This window comes from Lissotriton vulgaris, unplaced genomic scaffold, assembly GCF_964263255.1.
Source record: "Lissotriton vulgaris unplaced genomic scaffold, aLisVul1.2 SCAFFOLD_801, whole genome shotgun sequence".
NCBI classification, from domain to species: Eukaryota; Metazoa; Chordata; class Amphibia; order Caudata; family Salamandridae; genus Lissotriton; species Lissotriton vulgaris.
The window spans coordinates 780,694-807,331 of NW_028251364.1; the positions used below are offsets into that span (position 1 = coordinate 780,694).

A 26,638-nucleotide genomic window follows, 5' to 3' on the forward strand; every position below is an offset into this window, starting at 1 on the left:
CACAACAGTTGGGCTGGCTGCACCGGCTCTGGGCGATTCTAGGCATGGAAAAGTTGTCATTGGCCACGGCAGGGAGGGGGGCAGACTTTGCAGCACTCTGGCGACCTTTTCTAACCCTGCTGACCGGGGAATTCCGGGAGTTAAGCTGTCCCCGCTACTTACGACTGCTGCGACTTGCAGACACCCCACTCCCAGAGCCTAGAACGCAACCACGCAAACGCAGAGGCCCAGTAAGCACTACACCGCATGGCCCATAGTGAGAAGGTGCTGGACTGAAGTCCCTACTCTCGCTTAATGGACAAGGAGAGGGGTGGGTGTGGGAGGAGGGTGGGAACACTGGGGTTGTTTTGGCCCCTTTTTTTTTTGTCTTCCCTGATCACTCTTGCTTCGATATCAGCTCCGCTTGCACCTCCATAGCACTCCTTATAACGCGGCAGGCCCGATTGGGTTGTAGGCGGCTTGCTGTGTTAACTGTAACGGTCAATGCTCCCGATAGTCCTGAACACACACTGGCACTGTCTGCGACCGCCTTGTACACGGGCTGGCGTAGATGGCTATAGGAGGTGCAATGCTCTTGTTTGTTGCTCAATAAAAAAGATTTAATACTAAATCATAAAAGGTCGGCACATCCACCAATATTCACAATGTACATGAACGATTATATCAATGCATTAATTAACATGAATTTCATAAAATGTACTAGAACGATTATATCAATGCATTAATTAACACGAGTCATTAAAATTTACAGTAAAACAAGTTAAAAAGGATAGAAGTGGGTTGGTGAGCTAAAGGAAGACCAGTAGCGTAGATCGAATACAGTGATTCCAGGATAAAGTGCTTGGTACTGTAAACTAATAGTCTGCAATAGAAATAAAAATCATTTATACTTTATCTAGGCTGGAGACTACTACTGTTGTTAATTTCCTATTATTTCGCCAGGGTGAAGTATATGGGGCAGTAATAAATGGACTACAAATACTTAATTGCAATTGATCACTTTGAATCCCCAGTTAGTTCTAACTAGCAGTCTCTCTTTTCCAGTTCCTTTGCTGCGATAGTCAGAAAAGTTATTGCCTTACAAGCCGGTTTTACTGTTGAGCCTCCTAGGCATTTAATTACAGCAGTTCTGCAAGTCCTTATGTAAGAAATTACTCATGAAGAATGCTTGAAGTCAGTCATTTATTGGTAAGCGGCACAGCAACAGATGAGGACAGCCAGCGCAGAGCAGGAAGGACAAATCAACTGACTGATGGCTTGCAGCACTCTAAGGTTCCAATAGAACAGTAAGCATCCAAAACATAACAAGGGCATTTAAAGGTCCAGGGATAAAAATACAAGGTCATAAAGAATGTAACACATCTCCCTCAATAAGAAAAGGAATGTGAATAGGTACAAGTAATAATAATTAAAAAAAACAGAAAGATAAGGGAAGGAGAGGATATAACATAGTAAGAGAACAATGCATTAAGAAACAAAATCAGCAAATCTCCATGGCACAGATTTTGGACGTGAAGAAGACTTAATCCTAGAGGCAATAGAATCTGTACACTTCCGTTGTGGAACAGTAAAGTTAGTATTATAAAGATCATAAAGAATGTAACACCTTATTTGTTCTTTGTTCAATAGTGGCCGTAGAAGGGTTTTCCGTATGTGTAATAATGCCGGACAAATCTTCTCCTTGGCCACACAGGCGGTAATCCATTGTTGGCTAAGCCGGTTTCCATTTTGGAGTGAGATCTTTTGATGAATACACACCCAGTCTCAATAAAATCAATTTCCGCGTTTTTTGATTTGCGAAATGTTGTGTCAGGTATGATTGAGGTTTTAGCTTTTTGTATGTTGGCATTACCATCCAGGAGTTGGTGTTTGGAGTCAAGGAGGCTTTGTCTATTGCCTGAGATTGTAGCTTGATGGTTTTGTTGACTACTTGTTTAATTTCAGGGTAGGACAATATTGTATTCCAAGCGTCCTCTAGTTTTAGAGCTGCAATGGATTATTTTAGGGAGAAGCAAACTCAGTTAGTCGATCTGTATTGCTTTTCAACCTCCAGCCAGCAATTATGTGTTAAAGAATCTTCCTCTGCTGCCCTCATTCTCCATTAATATTTGACAAGTGCCCCTTGTCTTGCTGGAATCTGATTTTTTAACCCGAATTCCAGTCTGATCAAGGCTTTTGGAATATGGAGCGAAATTAAAAATAGATTCTTAAAGAGTCTAGTTTGAGCAGTATTTAAAATTGTTACATCCTTTGTGTTCAGAAGTTCAGAACCATACGTAATTGATGGCAAAAATGTTGCCGCCACGACTGTCAATAAGTGTGTTGTTGAAATGTCGCGTAGTTTTTTCCCCAAAATTTTAAATGCAAATAGCTGTTTTGGTTTGACTTTCCCTAGTTCTAGATGTTGCTTGAAACTAAGGTGTTGGTCTAACAGTACCCCCAGATATTTATATGCTCCCACCTGATCCAGGGGATCACTGTTTATCGTCCAGGTACATTTTGGTTGTTTTTTATACGAGTTTGAAAAACACATAACTTTTGTTTTCCGAAAATGTATGATTAGTTGAACTGAAGCGGTGTATAGTGCTAATTGATGTATCAAGCGCTGTAGACCTCTGGGCGTTTGAGATAGCAGCACTATGTTGTCCGCATATTGTAAACTTGTTGTTCGAACATTGCCCAGTTTTGGGGGGTCCCCTTGTGCTAGGCGAAAGTTATTGTCTACGTCGGCTGTGTAGATGTTGAATAAACAGAGAGCCAAAACACACCCCTGCTTTAAGTCATTTACGGTCGATATTTTATTAGTTAAACTTTGACCATTCCCCATTTTGATTTGGACCCATGTTTTTGAGTATAGGTTAATGATTGCGTCTAACAATTTCGTGGGGGCTCCCTAAGACTTCATTTTAGCCCATAGTAAATATTTAGGGACCTTATCAAAGGCTGCTTTGAGATCTACAAAGCAGGTATACAAAACTTTTGAATTAACTATTGCCTGGTTCGCCAGGAGCGTGACAGCTAATAAGTTTGTTAGGGTGCCCATCACTGCTCGAAAACCTGTTTGCGTATTAGGGATCAGTTTTGTATGGTTGACCCAAACCTCTAGATCATTCAGCAGATTAGTTGCGTAGATTTTGGCCTCAACATCGATAAGTGTAATTAATCTGTAGTTGGAAGGATCGGGATGAGCCCCTGATTTATGTATTGGTTGCAGGATGCTTCCTCACCATGAATCTGGAATGGTGCCAGTCTTTAGTGTATATGCGAACAGCGAGGTTAAGCGCACTGACCAGAATGCTGGATCTTTTTTTAATAAAGGGTTGGGTAGACCATTTGGTCCCGGGGCTCCATCAGATCTTTGCTTCTTTATTGCGTACAAAAGTTGTTTTTGTGTGAGCTGTAGAAGGTAGTCTTGGGGGTCGGACCTGGATGTTTCAAGCAAGCATAGAAGCAAATTACCTTCTGGCTGGTTGATTTGAGGGTGGGCGAGGGATTTCAGTCTTGATGTATAGATCGTAGGCACTAGTATTTGATTGCTTCTTGATGTTAGCGCCTGGGAGTTCGATCCCTGAGTGATGGTTGTCCAGGTCCCTTTGTTTAAAGTGGTTCTATTGATCCCTGTCTCCTTTGATGTTTTGTTTTTGACACTGGCCACTCAGAGGGTCTGAGTGTTGAATGTGGCCTCTATATGCACTCTCCATATATGTTCCGTTATTTCTGAATTGAATTGCCTATTCTTCCCATTTGTTAGGAGATTAATGAGTGCCCAGAACTGTTTTGAATTTTGTTGCTTGCTGACAAAGCATTTTCGTCGAGAATTGCTCCTGGTAAGATCGCTTTGCCGCTCTAATATACTTTTTTAGGTCTCTTTTCATCTGTTCGATTGTTATCAAAGTCTCTTGGGCATGTTGAGGGCCCTGAGCTCTCAAAAGTCTGTGAAATGTATTTAGTTTTCTTTTTTTTTGTCCTGAAGGTGTGTGTGTACCAAGCTGCCCCGATTGGCGCGAACAATTTTTGGCTTTTAGATTTGTTTGAAAAGGTTATACTTTATCTTTTGACAAAGGTCTCCCAGGCTTCTGTCCCTAAGGATTTTGTCTCATAGGGAGTCAATAGCTCAAAACATGACTCCATAATTGCATCTACGTTGTTTTTGTTCCATAATAGCCGTTTTAGATTATATGGTTGGGTTGCTAGTGGGAGGGCACTTGCTGGCTGGGTTCTTTTTTGCTTGATGGTTAATCTGAAAGATTGAGGATAATTATCACTATCTGCTCTTTCCTTTATTTGAAATAAGAGGAAATAGGTTGGGATCCACTAGTGTGAAGTCAATAGTTACTCTTGATTTAACTGTTACTCTTGTGAAGGCTGCCGGGCTATCTTGTAGGCTTCGTCCATTTAAGGTGAACAGTGAAAGTTTGCCCATTAGTGCGGCGCATCTCTTGCCCGATGTATCGCATCTAGAAGAATTGCCCTGTCTGGTTTGCATGTATGATGGTAGAACATCTTCTTGGGCTTGCATTAGATTCATATTGAAGTCCCCAGATAATATGATGTTGGGATGTGAGTAGGTGTGTTTTAAAACGCTGAGTGCTGCAGCCAGTTGTTGGATATTTCTCCCCTTCTGCTTATAAGCGGGATGGATGTAGATGTTCAAAATAAGTGCAAGATGACGGGGCCTCTAGTTTTTTGCATTGTATCCAGGGGGAATCCAAATCAATGTCCTCAACTTTCCATAAAATGTCAGTTGAAATGTAAGTACATAGACCACCTTTTGGTCTACCATGATTTGCCTCCTTTATTGCTGGTTAAGGTGTTCTTTATAACCTACTATAGGGGTATTTATTGTTTGCCATGTTTCTTGGAATAACAGTATGTCATACTGTAAGATGAAATTCACGAAGTCTATTATATCTAGTTTGGAAGATAAACTGTTCACGTTCCAGGAACAAAACTTAAAGCCTTGAGCTATTTTGGAGTTGTTGTAGGAATATGTTCATGGTGCGTCATATTTTTTGTTTGTAGAGCTCGATTGTAAATTGTCCTCAAAGGTAGATGTTTCAACGGGTTAGAGTGTGATTGTGAAATGCCCGATTGATTGGCCAGCACCTGTTGCTTGATCTGAATTGTCGGGACCTCAGGCTCCTTTTAATATACCCCCTGTGCCTTGCAGTTGTTGTAGTGGGATTGGATAGCGCAGTCATTCCACCTTTTTAAATTCTATGCCCCATGCTGCGAAGGCCTCCTTATGCCTCAGGATCTGGTCTGGGATGAGTTCATCTATCCAAGTTGCTATTGTTATTTCAGACCCCATTTGATTCGGATTGGGCTTGAATTCAATTCTTTCCAGATTCCTTGATTTAATGTGATTCAGGGCTGGAAGGGTCTCTTAATAGCCTTATTATTGCACTCCTATTTATTATGTCGTTGGATCCTCTTGAGGTGTAGTGTGGGACCAGCTCTATCTGGTTGTTGCCTTTGGTATGAGGAACATTCGGTTCTGTTTTCTTTCCATTGATCATGGGCCTTTTTGACACTTCAGGTATACATTGACTAAGTAGAGCCCATTGGTGATTTACTCTGACTTGATTTTGTTGGATTTGTTTACTGGACTCGCTGCCTTCCCGGCAGTTTGAGCTTTTGATCACTTCTTCGATGTCTTCTTTGATGACCCCACAGCCCCCTGGGACTCCCGATTGCCTGGCTGAGTCATCCTGTGTGGGAATTTCTTTTGATTTTATCCTAAATTCCTGAGATGGTTGACTTGTACTGTTTTTTTTTAGTATTGTTGGTTAGCGTGTTGTTGGGTTCCCTCTTACCTGAAGGTTAGAATATGCCATATATTTTGGTTGCTTGTGAAATTTTAGTGCTTTTTGTTTTAGGATTTCTTGAGACAGTGGCTTTTTTCCCTATTGAACTGTTATGCTTCGGTGTGTTGTCCCTTACCATATTGATTTCTGCTTATTTTTCGTGATCATTCTCTGTAAGTGCCGCTGATATTTGTGGGCAAGTCTTGTTTAATTTGCTTTTCCTTGCTTTCCTCAAGCTTTTTCGTTACCTCTTTGTAAGTGAGGTTCTCAGACTTGTATGTTCCTTGGTTCCCACTGCATCCTTCTGTAGGTGATCTTTCTTTTTTAAAAATTCTTTTTATTGGCATTTGCAACGTAAAATACAATGCAAGAAACGAACATACAGATCATCATGTTACCGCATCCCACATCCCGGCATAATACACATTGTCTGAAAGCTGTTACAGAAGATACCCATACATAGTCATACATACTTCACTTTTGGGTACAGAAAGTTTAACTAGCATTTGTCATACATCAGGGTTATTTTGCAAATAGGCGATCAGATACGACCAATAGTCTTTAGGGCGTGATCTTGATGGCAGTTCCGCTTCGTATGTGATTAATGTGTCATGGCGATATGTCATATCTCGAATCCATTGTCTCGTTAGTGGAGCATTTTTACTATCCCATGACAAAGAGTTTCGCCTTTTAGCCAGCAGTAGAGCAATTAAGCAAAATTTGCATCTTGCAGCCTGAACATTGCCCAAGAGGCCCAGCAGGCACGTACGGACTGTACAGTCAATGGATACCCCAATCATATCACTTAATGTTTGCGTTACCTTCCCCCAGTAGTCCAACACCGGCGGACAATTTGTTGCGTGCTTATCTAGGTTCCTGATCGATACTGTGACCTTATGCCCCTATTCGGCTATAAATCCATTTATTCCCTATATTGGCATAACCGTTCAAGTGCAATTTTCTGAAAAGTCATCTCTGGCCTCACACGAACAGAGCCACATTCCAGCATGACTCTCTGCTACTTCCTTTGCGACCAATTAGTGCAATGACAGAGCAGTAGTCACTATCTGATATTCCTAGATAACACTCCGAGTTCTTCAACAAGATAAAAACTCAGCAAACCTGGAAATCCCCGCTTGCTATGTTTTGATTAGTAATAGAACTCTAATGAGCAACTGATAACTATCACTTCCTAGTGACATCTTTAATTGACGTCTTATGTCCAGCAAACTTGCGTCAAACCCGGCACCTGTCAGGTATAAATATTACCAACGTTGCCTTAAGCAATTGCCTGTTGTACGAGCTACTGAAGCCAGCTGCCTGCACGACCCCGTGTTGGTAAATCTAGCACTCTGTCGCTGCAGCCTGCTATCCTGTGGTGGTGAAGCTGCTGATTACCATTATCGCCGCTACAGCGCGAACTATGGTGCAGTACGCTTAAGGAGCTGAACAGCCGTCCCTCTGCCCGCGGACGCTGTCCCCCCTCCTTCCTCGACGCGCTGAAGAGAGCCGCTGCCTTTCTCGTGCAGAGAAATCCAGTCCCGGCGCTTCCGGTTTACCCTCGCGGGTGACTGGGATATCGAGAGAGACCCCTGAAGGAGATACCAATCCTCCATCATTCTATTCAGAGGTATGGTGTTGACTAAACCCTTAGACGAGAATTCTTGAAACAAACCTTGGCAAAACCAACTTAACTTAAAGCTACTTACTTACTCCCCTTCCACGTTTAGGCTTAGGTCAGGCACACTGGGGTAGGCTTAGTTAGAAGCACCAGTTGAGTATGTTAGCCTAATGTATATATGACTGTATATATGTTTTATTACTTTTAAACCATTGTATGGCTAAGAAACCATATCAATGCTTTTACAGTTCTATTTCGCAATACTTATCTTACTGTACGTACTTTTTATAATAACAATTATTGCAATTGTGGCAATACATTTCTCTTGTACGAGAAGAAAGACTGTTCAATAAATGTTAACCCTTTATTGACAAACGCCCGTCTCTCTATTCTCTACATCTCGTGAAAGTAAACTGCACTAGACTGACTGAGTGAAATACATGTCTATTGTTTCACACGACCCTAGAGATTGACTCTTGATCTGAGGAGCAAAGTTGTCATGTTGCACGGTTGTTGGAAAACTGAATCCCTTCTTGTCTGTGCCAAGGAAGCTGATCACTTCCTATGCAGAGAAGAAAGTTTCCAGTGACCTCTGAGCTAGTTGGTAACACAACCCAATTAAGTTTAGCATAGTCAGTGGAGGCCTGGAATATCCGCAGTTCCACGTCGATACTACTGTTTATGTTATTCCAATGCGCAGGGCCTAGTGGGAAACTAGGAACTACACTACATGGCGCCTTAACGTTTGGTAAGGCGATAAACTAACGCAAGACTTTTAGAGTAACTCAGTCGTGCATATTTCACACCCTTTTCTCCCGTAAATACTCCAATAGACGTCTGGAGTGGGTGAAAGGTTAAAATCCGCCCGACCTTAGTAGGAAGAGATTCCTATGTAAAGCTCTGGTTTATTCAACGTTGAAGGATACAGTGTTCCAAAATATTGTGCACCTAATCTTTGTCTACTTGGAGACCTACTCTGCAAACCTCGCATTTTTACAATGCCAGAAAACGGAACCTCTGGGGCCGCAGCAGATGCGACTCAGCAAGGTCCCGAATACACAGACCCGGATGCTATTATCATCCCGATCCAATTAAGAAAATCTATAACTTGAAAACTTATAGTAAACGGACTGACACCTCAGGGTGGTACAGTAATTTTCGTGATAGAGGCTCACGAGTATCGGCAGACAGAGGTATTCTATTCATGGATAAACTTTCCAGCGGTAAACGCTATAACAAAAGAGTTTCACTATTACAAAATAGAGAAACCTCCGGAAGAGTACGCTCCTTTCGAGGAGATTGAAATTCCACTTAAATTTCAAGAGCACCTGCTCTGGTTTAATGGCGCCCTAAAACACAATGATCACATAACTAGGCTCGGTCCACTAGGTAGACCAGGAGCCACGTGGCCGGTTCTAGCCAGCTACACACCACATCCTGACATTGCAAAAATGTCTAAGGAAGAGCTGTTAGCACAGCTAAACACATTAATAAAAATACATAGGCAATTAGTCCAATATGTAATGCGGACTGCAACAGTCCAGCCAGCTGTTAATTCACACCAGCTGACCCCTCACCAGGGGAACACAAATAAAATTACACCACAGAACATACAGTCATGTCTTGGTAAAACACCCGTAAAACGGGAACAAATTCCTTTCTGGTTAGCCCAGAAAATCACTCAAATAGAGGCAGTATTTCCTGATACTACCCCTATTGAGAAACACAGAATCTTGACCATCTGCCTTCCTATGGGAATCGCACCACACGTGGAGGACTGTGACACTTGGGGTACAGTCTTTGCTTCCATTTACACAAAAACACACGGTGTTCCGTCTATGGCGGTAATACCAGAAGTGCTAAAACAGATTCAAAATGAATTCGGTCCAGAGCCCGCTTAAAATCTAGGTATGAAATTACTGAAAGATTTCAAGCAGGTCTCGGCTATATTATTAGCCAACATAAGAGGAGAAGCAGCATCTGTGGCGATCCGCCAGAAGTTGAGGGAAACAGATATAAAAGATCCTGTTGAGCTTGCAAAAATCATAGAAAAATGCTATGAAGAATTAGGTAGAGAAAGCTTGGGTGGAAAACCAGTTAAGCCCCAACTGCTCGAAAATCCTGAAAAATTATTTATTAAAAATAATTTAAACACTCCTAAAAAGAGCTGGGATGGAAATAAACAATCCACTCCCAAGGAAAAAGTTTTCCAGTCCAGAGGAAGGTCTCCTCGACGGAGGGAAAGAACTCCGACTCGAGAACGCCAGTCTCCCCAACGGGAGCCCTCTGAGAAAAGATATAACCTTAGAAATAGGGATAATCTGAAAAAACCTGATAGATATCAAAGTATTGATACACGTCCCTCTCGATCTTTTCCACAGAATTCGGAAAGAAGAGGACGGTCAGACCCAGGAGAGCACACCAAGTCCAAAGACAAGGAACCTGCTCAAAATAAGAAATCTCAATTTCAGACAAAGAAGGTAGCCAGTATTAGAGTAATCAACCATGCCGAGAATACTGAGGACACAGTTGAAAAACGGGGAGTGGGCATTGACAATGTTGGACAGTGCAGCAGAAATCAGTATAGCGCGCAAGATCTTGATGAGTCATCTGGAGACAGTGGACACGAATGAATACATTCAAGTTGAAACTGCCGACGCCAGGCTTAGCGAGCCCCATAAAATATACGAAATAACATTGCGTATAGAGGGTGATAAGACTAGGAAAATTAAGGGTCTATTTTGGGATAAGCTCTCAAAAGGCTATGATATTCTGTTAGCTGAAAAAGATTGGCCCCCAGAGTTTGTCAGGGAGTGCCCTCGTGGCGAAGAAGTGATTATGCCTGCCTTCTCGAATCACATACCGATTCACAAAAAATATACATATGCAAGGAAATGGGCAGTGGCCCAGGCACCTGCATTATATAAAAATCATGTAGGATGGGATGAGGATTCACCGCCTCACAAAATCCAATTAAAAAGTGAACCAACTGCCCAACGGCAGTATCCCATAAAGCAAGAAGCTAAAAAACAAGTCAGGGAGATCTTAGATCAACTTGAGTACCAGGGGGTGATTGAAACATGCACCTCTCAAATGAACAATCCTTTGTTTCCTGTCTCCAAGCCAGACAATTCATATCGTCTAGTTTTGGACTACAGACACCTTAATACATGTTGCAAAACCTTTGCAGTACAAAACTCGCATAGTGCAGCCCTAATGAATAACATAGTTAGGAAAAAATATAAAACGACATTAGACATTTCTAATGGTTTCTTTTGTCAAAACATTGCACCAGAAAGCAGATATTTGACCGCTTTCTCTGCATTTGGGTCTCAGACAAAATTCTGTCGACTCCCACAGGGGTTCAAGAACAGCCCAGGACTATTCTCAGCTAGGGTAACAGAGTTACTACAAATCTATGATGATGAAGCATTATCTTACGTAGATGATATTTATCTCACAGACGACGACTTGGATACTCACTTGAAAAGAGTGAACACCATTATACTTGGGTTCGCAGCAGAGGGTTACAAATTCAACTTTAAAAAGTCCCGAATTGCCCATCTGACGGTACTTTTTTTAGGGTACGAATTATCAAGTGAAGGGAAAAGCCTAGCGGACAACTTCTTAGAGAAGTGCGCTGTACTCCAAGCTCCAAAAACGCTGAAGAATTTACAATCCATACTAGGTTTTCTGAATTTCGGAAGAACTTACATCCTAAATTATGCAGAGAGGGTTAAACCACTCTACGAACTAATTAAACCTGATTTTAAACAAATCAATTGGACTCAAAAACACACAGAAATTTTGAGATCACTGCAAACAGACATGTTAGCAAAAACAAAATTAGATACACGTGACAACACACGTGATCTTGTAATCCGAGTCATCCCAGGAAGATGCGGATTCACATACCTAACCTCTAATGAGGGAGAAAAGGTACCAATTTCAATTAAATCTCACTTGTACACACAAGCAGAAAAAACATTCAGTCCCACAGAAAGAACTGTGAAAGCTGTGCAAATCGCATTAGCAAATGAAAGAGAACTAGCACACGGCAAACGGATTAATATCCTTACAGCGGAATCCGCCTTCGAGGCGCTATTCAGCCCAGTAAACCTGCCTACAGTGTCACTGGATCCGATATGGATACAGTGCATAGATTCTCTAGGAGCGGAAGACGTGAAATACTATTTCGCCCCGCAATTCGAAGAACTGAATGATTTAGAATATGAAGAAGAATATCCTCTGCCAATCGAAATTCTGCCTCTCCCACAATACGCCTGTATAATATATACAGATAGCTTTGTACAGCATTTCAACGTAGAGAGAAAATCCTACGATGCAGCATGTGCGATCATTAAAGGTCGTTGGCTGTGCGGTAAATTCAGACCGAAAGTAACAAAAACTGAATCTGTAAGAAACTGTTCGGTTCAGAGAACTGAAATCAGATCTTTAAAGATGGCGCTCGAAAATGCAGAACGCGAATTCCCGACACTTATAGTGTGCGATTCTCATTTTTGCGTCAACTCTTACAACAATAAACTGCAGAGTTGGATCGAAAACGACTACAAAGATGACACAGGTGCCACAATAAAGCATAAATTGCTCTGGAACGAGGTAGCTCTTTTACACAAAGAACTACAAAAGACTCACGTGATTCACGCACAGAGTCTTCAACGTGATGGCGTTCACGTTGCAGGGAATTCATTGGCTAATACAGCCACAGCGGAAGCAACTAACCCGGCTTCCGTAGCCACAAAAAAGCGTACAGATAAGTACATAGACGGGGAAACCATGCTGGCAGTAAAAACGACCGTAAAAGGCGACTGTGCAGCATTACCCGTAAACTATCCACTCAAATATGCATACATAATCGATGCAAACTCCGTTCCTTTTGCTCGAATCCCTGGAGTGGGGGACAGAGTAATTCCAAACAGGAGCAGGAGGGGCTTCCTCTTACTGGAAGCACACATGGGGTTGGGTCTGAGACACCAAACAATCAAAGCCTCTCTGAAAGAATTACAATCAGAGTACTGGTGGCCAGGAATGAGTATAGATATTCAATGTTTTGCTCAAAATTGTGAAAACTGCAACCGAGATCGCAGAAATGAACAGGCCAGTGTAGTTTCAGGATCCCTTCTAGACAGCATAAGGCGGTCTATCTGTGCAATCAAAGAAGAGAAGCGCGTCCCAGTGTACACCGTTAAGACGAAAAGCACTTAAAATAATGAGGCCTCCAGCGCTCGGCTGACGCTAGAACGGTTATAAAAGATTTGCGAGTCAATATCGGCACATACGCAATTACCACGTTCCATTCTGACCAGGGTCCTGCTTTCAGCTCTCGAGCCTATAAGGAGGCCATGGCCAGCATGGGAATTGGGTTGCGGTATTCTTGTCCGTCGCACCCCGAAGGGAATAGTGTGGTAGAAAGAAAAAACCGTGACATAAAGCAATCTATAACAGCGAAGGTATTAGGTTCAGGCGCTGGGTGGGTCAAACATTTAATAAGTGTCCAGACTAGTCTTAACAACATGCCAAGAAATTCTCTAAAAGGTTTCAGCCCATACGAACTATTGTTCGGAATTAGAATGCGAGTTCAGGACCTCGATAGTCAGATGTCAGTGGTACAAGAAGAAACAACGCACTTTGATGTAAAAGACCGTTTGGCTGTTTTACAGGAACTGAATGAAACAAGAAAATCATTAAGCAACATAAAGTTAAAGCAACAGCCAAGTACCACTGACGAGGCACCACCCGCAACAGCCCCAGCAAGGCCTGTCTGTATTCCAAAGATTGGGGATCTAGTCAGAGAAAAGATCGCGGTTAAGAAGGAATTTGGGCCTTCTTACAGAAAAGCAGTACCTGTCTTAGCAGTCACCGGAACAAGATCAGTTGTGCTACCGCCCCTTGCTGGTAAAAAGGAGAACAGAGTCGTGTCTATCGATCTGGTAAAACCACAAGCATGTGGCCTATAATCAACAGTAGGCCCAGTGGACTCCCAAGAAACAACAGAATACCCAAACTTGCAACAATCCAAGAGGTTCAAACTGAAAGACTAATCACATTCGATCAGCCTGCAGTGCACAATGAAGGACTATGCAATAATGCCATGGATCTTCGAACCCTCAACAAGGTGGTGGTCTAAGAGAAGTTTCGCATGCTGGCACTTCATCAGATATGTCCTCATCTACAAATTGGAGATTGGATGTGTTCGGTGGATTTACAGGACGCGTACTTCCACATTCCTATAACACCAGGTCATCGGAAGTACTTGAGATTTCTGGTAAGGAACAAGCATTACCAGTACAAAGTGCTTCCCTTCGGACTAAAATCCGCACCAAGGGTATTCACCAAGTGCATGGCAGTGGTAGCGGCATGTCTACACAAAAAAGGTCTCTTTGTGTACCCGTATCTAGACGACTGGCTCCTGAAGAGTCCGTCCCCTCGTCAAGCCACCAAAGACTGTCACCTGTGTCTTCAACAACTACACAGGCTCGGCCTCCACGTGAACACAGAAAAGTCGGTCCTGCACCCCACGCAAACTATCCACTATCTGGGAGCAGTTCTAGACACAAATTTAGGAAGAGCGTTTCCTTCGCAGGAGAGACTATCTTCCATGGGGCAGAAATGCAGAAAGTTACTTCAGTTTCCTCGTCCAAAGGTGCGAGAAGTAGCGTCTCTTCTGGGCTCCATGGCGTCCTGCATCTTCCTAATACCGAACGCCAGGTTGAGGATGCGACCTCTACAAGAGTCTGTGGAAGATCAGTGGGACCAAGCAACTGGAGATTGGGAAGATCGAATCATCCTATCTCAAGCAGCACTGACCTCAATACAGTGGTGGACTCGCCCTCGGAATGTCTTGCAGGGAGTCCCTTTTCAGCAACCTCTTCCTTCGCTGTCTGTGGTAACGGACCCATCTCTAGAAGGCTGGGGTGCTCACATGGGTCATCTTCAGATTCAGGGTCGCTGGTCGACCAACCTTCAGACATACCACATCAACATGCTGGAACTTCGAGCAGTTCATCTGGCGCTCAAAGCGTTCCTTCCAGCAATAACAACGGACAAAATCCTGGTTCAGACGGACAACACTACAACTATGTTCTATCTGAACAAGCAGGGAGGAACTCGATCTCGCCCTCTGTCTCAGGAGGCCCAGACAATCTGGCACTGGCTTCTGGCTCGGGGACTGTCGGTGGTGGCAGTACACCTTCCAGGCGAGCTAAACACAAAAGCGGACGCACTCAGCAGGCACTTCGAAGATCAGCCAGACTGGGTGCTAAACGACGAAGTAGTCGAAGAACTCTTCCGTTGCTGGGGTCGTCCAGACATAGACTTATTCGCGGACGACGAAAACGCCAAATGCCACGCCTTCGCGTCCAGGTTCCACCGGCCTGGGACGCAAGGGAACGCTCTCCTGCTGGAGTGGACAGGAATGTTCGCCTATGCGTTTCCTCCTCTGGCACTGATTCCGAAGGTGGTGGCCAAGCTCATCAGATCGAGCATGGACATGATCCTAATTGCTCCGGATTGGCCGCGACAATGGTGGTATCCAGACCTGTTACATCTGTCGCTGTGTCCACACAGACGCCTGCCGTGCAGGCCAGACCTGTTGAGCAAAATGAACGGGAGGATCCTGCATCCCAACCTCCCGTCGCTGAACCTGACTGCATGGCTCCTGAGGTCTTGCAATATGGACACTTAAATCTGCCTCCAGAATGTATGAATATTTTAAGGGAGGCAAAGAGACCTTCCACAAGGGCGTCTTATGCGTTCAATTGGAAAAGATTTTTCATTTGGTGTAAGGACCATGGCTTTGATCCCACCAAAGGACAAGAAGAGGTAGTCCTTCCATACCTCCTTTACCTAGCGACATCAGGGTTGAAATACGCTTCTATTAGGGTTCACCTATCTGCCATAGTAGCGTACAGAAAATCACCTACACAAACATCGTTTTTTCAGGTCCCAGTGGTTAAGGATTTCCTTCAGGGATTAAAGAAGGTCTATCCCCCTGTGAGAAATCATTCTCCTCCCTGGGAGTTGAACCTGGTTCTCTCCAGGCTGATGTCTACACCGTTTGAGCCTATACACAAGGCCTCCTTGCAGCATCTCACTTGGAAGGCGGCCTTCTTGGTGGCAATAACCTCTGCGCGCAGGGTTAGCGAGATTCAAGCACTCTGCACCAAGGAACCTTACACTGTGTTTCACCACAACAGAGTGGTAATGAGGGCTCACCCATCTTTCCTTCCAAAAGTGGTATCGGATTTTCATATAAACCAAACGATTACCCTTCCTTCGTTCTTTCCTAACCCATCGACCCAGCTGAGAGGTCGTTGCACTCGTTGGATCTTAAACGGGTGCTAAAGTTTTACTTAGAAAGAACGAAGGGCACCAGAAAGACAGACCAACTCTTTGTCAATTATGGTTCAATGAGGACCGGGTTTGCAGCAGCCAAAACGTCCATCTCCAGATGGATTGTCTCATGTATCAAACTAGCATACCAGCTGGCTGGCAAACCTTTGTTACAATCACCCAAAGCTCATTCCACTAGAGGGAAGGCAGCCACAATAGCGTTTTTACATGACATTCCGATGTCAGAAATATGCAAGGCTGCGACATGGAAATCAGTCCATACCTTTACAAGGCATTATTGCCTAGAGTCTGATTCCAGAGCGGATTCTCAAGTAGGGCAAGCCTCCTTGAGAAACCTATTTGGGTAGAATAAGGCCTACTTTTGGGCCTACGACTATGAATGTTATCTGTTGATTCCTTTGCCCGCAGGGATGAGGTGAGGCTCGCTACTCTATTCTAATGCTTATGACTATTGATGAGGATCCCCTGGAAGAGAAGGATTAGTTACTTACCTGTAATCCTAGTTCTCTTCCAGGGGTATCCTCATCAAAGTCATAAGCAACCCTCCCGCCTCCCCGGGCAAAGGACTTTGTTTATTAAATAGGAGATGTTTTAACCTGTTATTACCATGGTTTGGTTTTCAGTCTCCGAAAAGAACAACTGACCTAACTGTAACCCCTGAGGCATGATGGGAAGCTAGGGGCAGAGGTGCCTTAAAGGCACAGCGTCAGTTTTGGTACATGCAGCTACAGGTTAGCTTTTCAGTCTTTTTAGACTGGGTATTTGCATTGCAGCCTGGGAGCTGTATATGCTTACAGTGTGTTATAAGAATTTCTACTGCTTTCTAAGCATTAAAACAGTTTCTAAACAAGCATTGGTGTTGTTTCTCATGTTTCTAATGCTAATTCACATGTATGGTGGAAATTCTTCACAGCATATTCCAGCTCTACTGTTTTATTTGGCTGCAGTTGCTTATTTGTATATATATATATTTATATATATATGTATATGTATATGTGGGGCACATATAATATATTGTTTCCGGGGTCCCGCGCATGGGCGGGAATATTCTAATGCTTATGACTATTGATGAGGATCCCCTGGAAGAGAAATGTACGAGACACAGTTATTTCACTCTTACTGCCATATAGAATATCTTGGAAGGAGGACACTGCCGAAAGTATCCAGGGAGTTTAATTTGTGCTTGGCAACAATAACCCATATCAAGAAACAATTCTTCATATCTGAAGTTCTGAATTTTAATTTCTCTGAATGTTAGAAATAGGAGCCCCTAAACCCCTCCCAATGCCACGAATGTCACATTAGAATACAAGCTAAAAGTTTTCTTGCAGTAGAAGTTGTGTTCCACTGATGTGGAGCATTACCCTTCCTATGGGTTTGTATGCATTTCCCTTAAACAACCAGCAATAAAGTATTTTTTAAGGCGGGGGTTGTAGGGTGATAAAACAAACTATAGCTAAGCCAAATGTATGAATATAAACACAAGAGGATTTAAGCACAAATACTACTTAAACAATCCTACTAAAGGTCTGTAAACTTCGATTAAAGCACAGTAGAAAGTGACTTCTTGGCTGTGGTTTGGAAAAACTGCCTGGTCAGCTGCTTCACAGAAATGTTGTGAGGTTCCGGTGAAAGGTCCCTCAACGAAACGACACTGTACTTGTCACCCACTGTCCCCAGAAGTAGTAAGAAATAGCATGCCACTTCTGAGGAGCAGGCCTTCAAAAGAGGTAACTAAAATGTGTCCAGGTCACATAATCTAATGTAAGAATGGCAGAGCTGCACCGCTGCCTCATTACTCTCAGGTTTATTGTTGAATGGTAGTTCTAGTAAAGATCTTTCCTACGCTAATGCAAATTTATAGATTATAACATCTTGGTCAGAATTTGGAGATCACTCACAGGCCTCTCCAACTAGTTACCTTCAAATACTCAGCTATTTTGTTTCATACACTGATATAATAGAAAGGCATTGAATAATTTGAAAAAAATGCAGCTGCACCACCTGTACTTTGATCCAATGAAAGAGAAGGTTATGGCAGAAAGGGATTCCATTGTCTAAATGCTTTCCTTTTACTGCACAAAAGAGTGAACAACCACTCCCGTTATTAATTGTCCAGAAAACTAAATTATTTGATGTGACCTCCACAGAAGAAATAAGCAAGGAGAAAAGAAACGTGGCTGGGTTTTGCGTAAGGATGGAGAGAATATGACAAATGTAAAAACGATATATAGATGTGAAGCCAAATTTTGGCGAAATATGGGTGGGGCAAATGCTGTTATGTACATTAAACCGTAAATTACCTTCAACCTCGTCCGTCTTTATTTCCATTTGACTCTCTTCTACATTCCCACCAGCTTCCGATCCTTTAAAAGGTACAAGAGGTATGTGTTAATATTAACATAGCAGTGGCCAAAATTGTAAGAACTATCTTTATTTACTGCTGCTTCAGTTCGATAATTTCCAAGATTTTGGAGTCACAGGAAAAAAACTGAACAGCAGCATTAAGACCAATATTAACAAACAAAACAAGCAGAGTCGTCAAATGAGAAGGCTATCATTCCGAGAGAAAGGAGAAACGGAATGTAGCAAGACAGAGGTGGGATTTTAAAAGAGTGAAATGAAAACAGCCGGGTAGCGGAGAAGTGAGAAAGGAGGGAGAGGGTTCAGCAGAAGATAAGGACTAGCCAATGCAACGCCTCTCACCTACTTATCAGAAGAAATTATGGGGTACTCAAGAAATTAATGTAAAATGGCCACCGTAAACACTCCAATTATTGCAGTTCAGTGAAGTTCAAAGTTGTCTCAAAGAACTGTGTTCTGTGTAGTGCAGGAAGGTCTGTGCTCGGGAAAAGTCACTGCTTGCCCCTGTCAATAGAGTGATCTGAACGTTTCCCCTCACCCTGGGGCAAAACCTAGTAGCATCACTATTATCCACGAACCCGGACATTTTTGTTTGAGCACCATCTCTTCCTCTCACCACCACTAGAAGCAGCCCACGACTAACAGACCCCAAAAATGTGTCAGTCAGGCTTAAAAGGTAGGAGCAGGAGGCCAACAAAATGCTACAATTGCCCTCGCGGGCAGTCTCAACCCCTGCTCAAAACAGTGATCAGTTTTCAATTCAATTTCAATTTTAATAAATCTTTATTCGGATACATTTGTTGTGTCCATAAAAGCACAGGTCAAATCAATCAATTTACAAAATATTTAAAATACATAAAGATACAGTACTCAAAGACGAAAGAAAAAATGGCATGTGGAATATGCACATGAATTAATTAATTATTACCATTCACTTATAACCGTTGTCAAGACAGACTAAAGTTCAACCTTCATTCATCGCCCATGGTGGTACGTTCATGAACAGCTGCTTTCAAAAAAAGAACATGCTCGGAAAATCAAAACATTTTCTTCCAAACTAAGAATTTTAGTGTAGGCTGTTTTATGGTCAATGATAATGGAAATTTCCTTTAAAAAAAACGGGATTAGGAACAGTTTGGTGTACATTTGATAAAAATTACAAAAGAATAAAAAGTGAAACATGGTTTGTTTACTCCGATTGTCGCATGGGCACGTCTTTTGCTCAAGTTTAGTATTATGCCCTAACGGAAAACAAAGCATGTATTTCATTGTATTTCATTGTACTATTGTATTTCATTAACCGAAACAATAGTCCTCTTTCCCATCGATTAATGTTCCTCAAAAGATAACCTGGTGGCAATTTGGGTGAAAAATTCTCAATTGACATATACCTTTCAACTGACTGTTAGGACATCTCTTCAGCCTGTCTTAACATGTTATACTTTTCATATAGCATTCCCTGGAGTGATTTTTTATGTACACTGCCAAATTCGCTAGGGTTAAAAAAGAGGTGCTCAAGATTTACACTAGACAGGTTTTCTCATACAGCCGAGAGCCAAGGTATATCCATCCTCTTGTCGCAATTAAGACAATCGTAAATTATACTTTGTGTTAGTGTTGCCGCAGGATATATATATATATATATATTTGAGCCAAACAATGGCTGGCCGAGCTCTGATGAAATCTTCTATGTATGTCAAATTCAACTCCCTGTGACAAACATACTTAGAGGCAGTAATCGGGGCTCCTAGCAATTTTCTACAGAATCTATTTTCCCTCTGTTTGGGTACCCTTACAACCAGAGTATCCCCAAACCTCTGCCCCATAGGTTGCCACCGGGATACATAGTCATTTGAAAATTTTGATGATGGATAATACTACCTCAACATTTCTAGGTTGGGGTAATGACAATACAGAATTGGTCGCTTTAGCAAATTTGCCTCTACTATGTGAGACATGGGTGGTCCACAAGCCGTTAGCTGCAAATACCATACCTAAATAGGGAAAAGTGCAGGTGCTTTGTAAACGTTTGTTTCCTATGGTAAATTATTTAATAGAGTGCTTCTTTGGGCCACAAGCATTAAAAAGGATTTATTAAAATATGTGCGAAGGTCTAAAATAGCCATAAAATCAACAAAACCCTTTATTAAAGTACATAGTGCATTTGGGGTGCGGCCCAATAAGACCGCATCATCTGCATATAATAGAGCCAGGAGAGTGCTGCCATTCATCTTAGGGACATCATTTGTAAGCTTAACCAGGGAGTTCAGCAATTCATTAATGTATAAAATAAATAGCAGTGGGTCCATTGTGCACCCCTGCCTGACTCCCATGCCGATATTGATGTCCTCAGTCACCTCCCCGTTTTTACCAATACGCACCCGTGCCTTTTAAGTCCCTATGTAAATACGCTAAAAAATGAACTAAAACTTCGTCCAACCAGTATTTTAAAAGAATAGACCAAAGATGTGACCTGTTTACGAAATCAAAGGCGGAAGTCCATAAACGCCAAATAAATAGGGGATTTCCGTGCCACACTATATTTACCAATGATTGAATTGAGGTTTAGGCACTGTTCAACAGTGCCCACTTTGCTTCTAAAACCTAGGTGGCAGGAATTTAAGATATGTTTCTCCTCGGCCCAAGTCTTGATTTTGTTAAACAGGATTCTCCCAAGAATTTTTAAGGTTTTGTCGATCAGGGAGATTGGTCTATAGCAGCTAGGGTTGGAGCGATCACCTTTTTAAAAAATGGGGACTATAATACTAGTAGACCATGTGCAGGGAATTGAAACAGCAGTTAAATTGTTAAAAACATTTAATAAAAGGGGTGCCCAAAATTTTGGTTCCTGCTTTGAGATCTATTGGTAGCCCATCAGGCCCCGGTGCCTTATTACCCAGACTCTGCTGTATGGCTTCCTCAACTGCGGATACAGTTATCTCAATCTTCGCAGGTCTTTGGTAATTGTATGGGTCCTCAATCCCTGTTGTGGCTTCGTAAATCGTAGAGAAATGGGATACCCATGCTTCTCTAGAGATTGTACAACTTATCGAGGTCAGTGTGGGCCCGCTGATCTCATATTCTTCACTGTTTGCCAAAAACCCATCCCAATATTATGCTTGGAGGCGCATGCGAGGTTGTCGCATCTCTCTTTTAAAACAACGTCTTTCCTTTGTTTTATAGTGGACTTGTATTGGTGCCTAAATGGTTTTATAAGTGTTTGATCCCTAGGCTTTGTTGACATGGCCTTGCGAAGAGCTCTATTGGCTCTAGAGCAGGTGCCAACAAACCAACGTGGGCCCTGATTGGGCTCAGTTATTGGTTTGGTTAGCAAGGATTTGATACCCCCACACAGTTGAGCAAATGCATCAACTACCTCATGGTTATGATCACCTGGGGTCAGACATCTGTCAATAAGTATTCAATATGTTTTAACCATTCTAAGGAAAAGGCGCAACTATTAATACCTCTCCAGACCACTCTTAAATGATCAGTTGTGGGTACTAAGTTGTTAGCCCCACATTCTTTCTCAAAGTTTGGCCTAGGTGCAACTCTTAGGGTAGTAGCAATCAGTTTTAGTTGGACAAGGACAATGGATTTGAAGAAAGGTGGAGAGCATACATAATAGTTTTCTTTGGTTGGTTCTGTGCCTCAAGTACAACCAGTATTTTTGTTCGCCATGATTTCTTCTCTCTCTAATGGCATTCTTCATGTAACCCATGTGAGGTTTACAGCTGTGTTACGGGTTTCTGGAAGCTGGCTGACCAAGGTGAGGCAATGGCACACAATGCATTTTATCTGGATTGGAGTATTGTTTTCAGAGATTATGTTTAACCATACTTTCTTATAGGTTTCATCTGACCGGGGGTCTATGTTGGTTTTATGTATGAATATAGTGTGGATATGCAGGGAAGGCTTTAGAGCCAGTCAGAAGGTCTTTGATATCACAGAATTTTCGGCTTGTGCGGACTGAAAAGCAGGTGTTTGAAAGGATGCATATTAAGACTATGAAGGACAGGTCTCCTGAAGACAGTTCATGTACATGACACCAAGGGTAGGCTGTTTACAAATCTACCTAGTGCCTCTCTCACGCTTATTATGCGAAGCTCATGAGTTCCTAAAATAGTGACTTGTTCCAGTGGTTCCAACCCATTACTCCACTGTGGAATATAATTTAAAGTGTAAGTTAAAGCGGAGTACCTTATTTACGGCCAGACAGGATTAACTTGGGAAGCACTAGCTAGAATATTGCCCCGGTGGAGCATTACTGATGTAAGGAGAAATGTATTCATTCAGAAGCGTGACAACTAGCTGTAAAATGTTATGACTCTTTCAAAATGTCAACAAGCAGTAGCCATTTAGGATTTCAAAACCGTACAGGAAAAATACGTACAAGAAGTTTCTGAATTGCCTTTCACAAAGATAGCAATATGGTATTCTTGCTAGAGCACCCGTCTATTAAAGACTGTAACATGCATGATTAACTCTCCTTTAGATTCGCCCATATATATGACTTGGGAAAGGAGGTATAATGGTTATATGTCAAAATACTGAAAACACCAAGATTGACCTGCAATAGTTTCAGCAATTAAACAGTTTACTAGATTAAAAAATGTAATAATTATCAATTAAAAAACATTGTCATTTAATACTTAATTAACTTCCCACATTATACTCCCACAATGCTAGCAGCCCAGACTTACAATAACTAAAATAAATAAGTCTAACACAATTTACATAATTGATCATTAACAAGTAAAATTATTTGTTAATTAACGTCCCACCCTTTACACCTAAAAGCCTAGCAACCTGCAACTAATATAAATCAATATTACATAATTATCATTTAAATAATTAATAAATGATTGATCATTAATTACTTAACTTCCCAACCAATATCCCTACAACCTCAAAATCCACACTTAATATGTAACTAATATATTAAGTTATTTACATAACTAAGAATCAATAAATAATTAATAATTGTTAAATATTACTTAACTTCCCACCCTATACTCCTATAAACTCAGCAGCCCGCACCCAATATAGAATGTAAAATATAGATTTTTAACAATTTACATTATAATCAATTAGTTAATACAATTAATTGTTAATTATACTCAATTAACTTCCCATCCTACACCCCTACAAACCTTGCAACCCGCTACAACACCAATAATTTATACAAACAATAATAAAGCATACAATTGATCTAAGATCTAAAACACAAAGATAACTAAGAAAGGGTTGTTAAAACTATATTATAGAAAACAATTAGTAGAACAACAATATTCTTGACAACGATATTACTTATATGGAAAAAAACAAAATCAATATTCTTGACAACATTTCTGAATCATAATATTTTTTTTTACAAAGAAAATTTCATATATTTCTGTGCCCCACTTTTTAAAACGTGATATTTTGTCCAAGGACCCACTCTAATAATGTAAATCAAAACTGTGGTTGTACTGGCCAGGCCGGTCAGCATTTTAGCATTTGCTCAATGGGCTAAAATGTTGGGAGCTGATTTCAGGGCAAAAGGGGATCCCACAAGTCAGAACTAAAAGTTTTCAGCTGATGTGGTTTTTTACAGTTTGGAAACATTTAAAAAAAAATCCTGGAGGAAGATCGCTCTCATAACACTCAACTCAAATAGACAGCGTTGCTTGCTACTGTCACTCTTAATAAGGATTGTGGGGCAAATTAAACATTTCGCCTGGCCCTGATGCATACAAAAGTAACACGTACCCAATGCTAAACGTAAAAATAATGAGTTCTGCAATTATAAATGGATCTTTTAGCGCTAAATCTGGAACAAAATTTTATAGCAAGTCAAATAGGACCAGCACATGTTTAAAGCAACGTGTGGACAGACAGGGACTTCGCAGTCAACCAAACTAAATGACATGGCATAAAACACTTTTTGATGAGACCTATGGAAGCTAGAAGCCTTGTTGAAAACAATGTTCCTACCACAGCCGCAGGCAGAGAAAAGCGAGGCTAAATAAAAATGATATGGCCAAGAGATAGCAAATGCACGCGAGACAGTTTGATTCTTACTGCCAGATATAATGTCTTGGAAAGATGACACAGTGGAGAGCATCCAGAGAGTTTAATGTGTGCATGGCCACAATAATCCAGATCATAAAACAATTCTTCATATCCGACAGTTATGAAACCTATGGAAGCTAGAAGCCTTGTTGAAAACAATTTTCCTACCACAGACCCAGGTAGAGAAAAGCGAGGCTAAATAAAAATGATGTGGCCAAGAGATAGCAAATGCACGCGAGACAGTAAGTTGATTCTTACTGCCAGATATAATGTCTTGGAAAGATGACATAGATGAGAGCATCCAGGGAGTTTAATGTGTGTATGGCCACTATAATCCATATCATGAAACAATTCTTCATATCTGAAAGTTATGAAAAGGAGCCCCTAACACTCTCCGGGTGGCACAAATGTCACATTAAAATACAAGCTAAGAGGTTTCTGGAAGTAGGAGTTGTGTTCCATTGATGTGCAGAGCATTATACTTCTTATGGTTTTGTATTCATTTCCCTTAAACAACAAGCAGTAAAGATTATTTTGAGGGCATGGGGTTGTGGGGGGGAGGGGGGTGCAGGGTGATAAAACCAACTATAACTAAGCCAAATGTATGAATATAAAAAAGGAGGTTTTACTCACGAAGTACTACTTAAACAATCCCACCGAAGGGCTGTAAGCTTCAACAGAGCACTGTTAGAGGTTTCTTCTAAGCTATGGTTTGAAAAAACTGCCTGTTCACATGATTCACAGAAACGTTGTGAGGTTCCGGTGCAAGGTCACTGAACAAAACCACACTGTACTTGTCACCCACTGTCCCCAGAAGTAGTAAGAAATAGCATGCCACCTCCGAGGAGCAGGTCCTCAAAAGAGGTAACTCAAATGTGTCCAGGTCACATAATCTTATGTAAGAATGGCAGAGCTGCACCGCTGCCTCATTACTCTCAACTTTTTTATTGAATGGTAGTTCTAGAAAAGATCTTTCCCACACTAGCGCAATTTTATAGATTCTAACATCGTGGTCAGCATTGGGAGATCACTCGCAGCCTCTCCAACTAGTTACCTTCAAATACCCTGATATTTTGTTTTATACACTGATATAATAGAAAAGGCATTGAATAATTTGCAAAAAATTAAGCTGTACCACCTGTACTTTGATCCTATTAAATAGAGGGTTATGGCAGAAGGGGATTCCATTGTCTAAATGCTTTCCTTCTACTGTACATGTTATGTTATGTTATATGACTTTTATATAGCGCAAATCACCATCAGGTCTATAAGCGCTTCTAGAGAAGAGTGAGCAAGTCACTAGGGCAGAAATGTCCAGGCAGCAACGGAGGCAGGAGTTGCAGTTCTTAGCGCCTCTCTAAATAGATACGTTTTTAAGAGCTTCCTAAAGATGAGAAAAGCCGGATCCTTGCGCAGGTACTCTGGCAGGTCATTCCAGACCTGCGGGAGGAAAGCAGAAAACACTATACCCCCTTTAGATTTGGAAATATACCTGGGGGGAGCTAACCTGCAAGCCTCAGATGATCGTGGAACCTGGCCGGGAACATACTTCATCAAGCGATCTTTTATATACTTGGGTGCCTCACCATAGATTGCCTTGAGGGCGATACAAAGGCCCTTAAACTACGCTCTCTGTTTAATAGGCAGCCAGTGCAGTTTATGTAACAGAGGGGTGGCTTGTGTCTTTCTAGGGAGTCTAAAAATGAGCCTAGTCGCATCGTTCTGTACAACCTGTAGTCTCCTGAGAAGCTTCTGGGGGAGGCCAAGGTAAAGGGCATTCCCGTAACCCACCCTTGAGATGACAATGGAGGAGACGATTGACTGCAGTGAGGAAATTGATGAGAGAGGAGCAAGTTTTCGTACCTGCCTAATTAAGCCGTGCAGGTTCCTACAACAGTGGTAACCTGACAAGACAGACAGTTAATAATCTATTTTCAGCCCCAGGCTTTTTACGACCGGGAATGGTGCCGGGACTACTCCTAGTTCCGGAGGCCAAAAGAGATCACACCATGGGCTATTACTTGTTGGAATGACAAGCACTTTGTTTTATCCGGATTTATTTTCAATGAATTTGCGGTCATCCAATTTACCGTGAACCTGAGCAGGTTTTTTGCCGACTCCTGAGCTTGGCAGGAGTTATTAAGCCGGACAAGAAGTTGGGTGTCATCGGCATAATTGAAGACCTGACAATTCATGTGAGTCAGGGTCTCCACCAAGGGTTACAAATAGATGTTAAAAAGGAGAGGGGATAATGCAGAGCCGTGGGGTACTCTGCAGGTCAGGGAGCCCAGATCCGATAACTGCTCACCCAGCTGAACTCCCGAGTGCCGTCTGACAAAAATGACTTTAGCCATTGATATGCTTGCCCATTAATACCCAGATTTGTGAGACCGTTCAGCAGTGTGTTATGGCAGACCGT

At 41.9% G+C, this 26,638-nt stretch overlaps 1 protein-coding gene across 2 annotated transcripts in view; it reads right to left on the reverse strand.

The window, feature by feature from the left end:
* Window positions 1-26,638, reverse strand: part of LOC147662935 (interferon-induced very large GTPase 1-like) — a 398,632-nt gene that overhangs the window by 271,918 nt on the left and 100,076 nt on the right. Inside the window, exon 4 of one of the 2 annotated variants that reach the window (XM_086950785.1) lies at window positions 18,105-18,167. The exons of the other annotated variant lie outside the window; for it this stretch is intronic. Coding sequence (XP_086806911.1) covers window positions 18,105-18,167 — 63 coding nt within the window. The remainder of the gene's footprint in view (window positions 1-18,104; window positions 18,168-26,638) is intronic. 2 annotated transcript variants of the gene reach the window in all.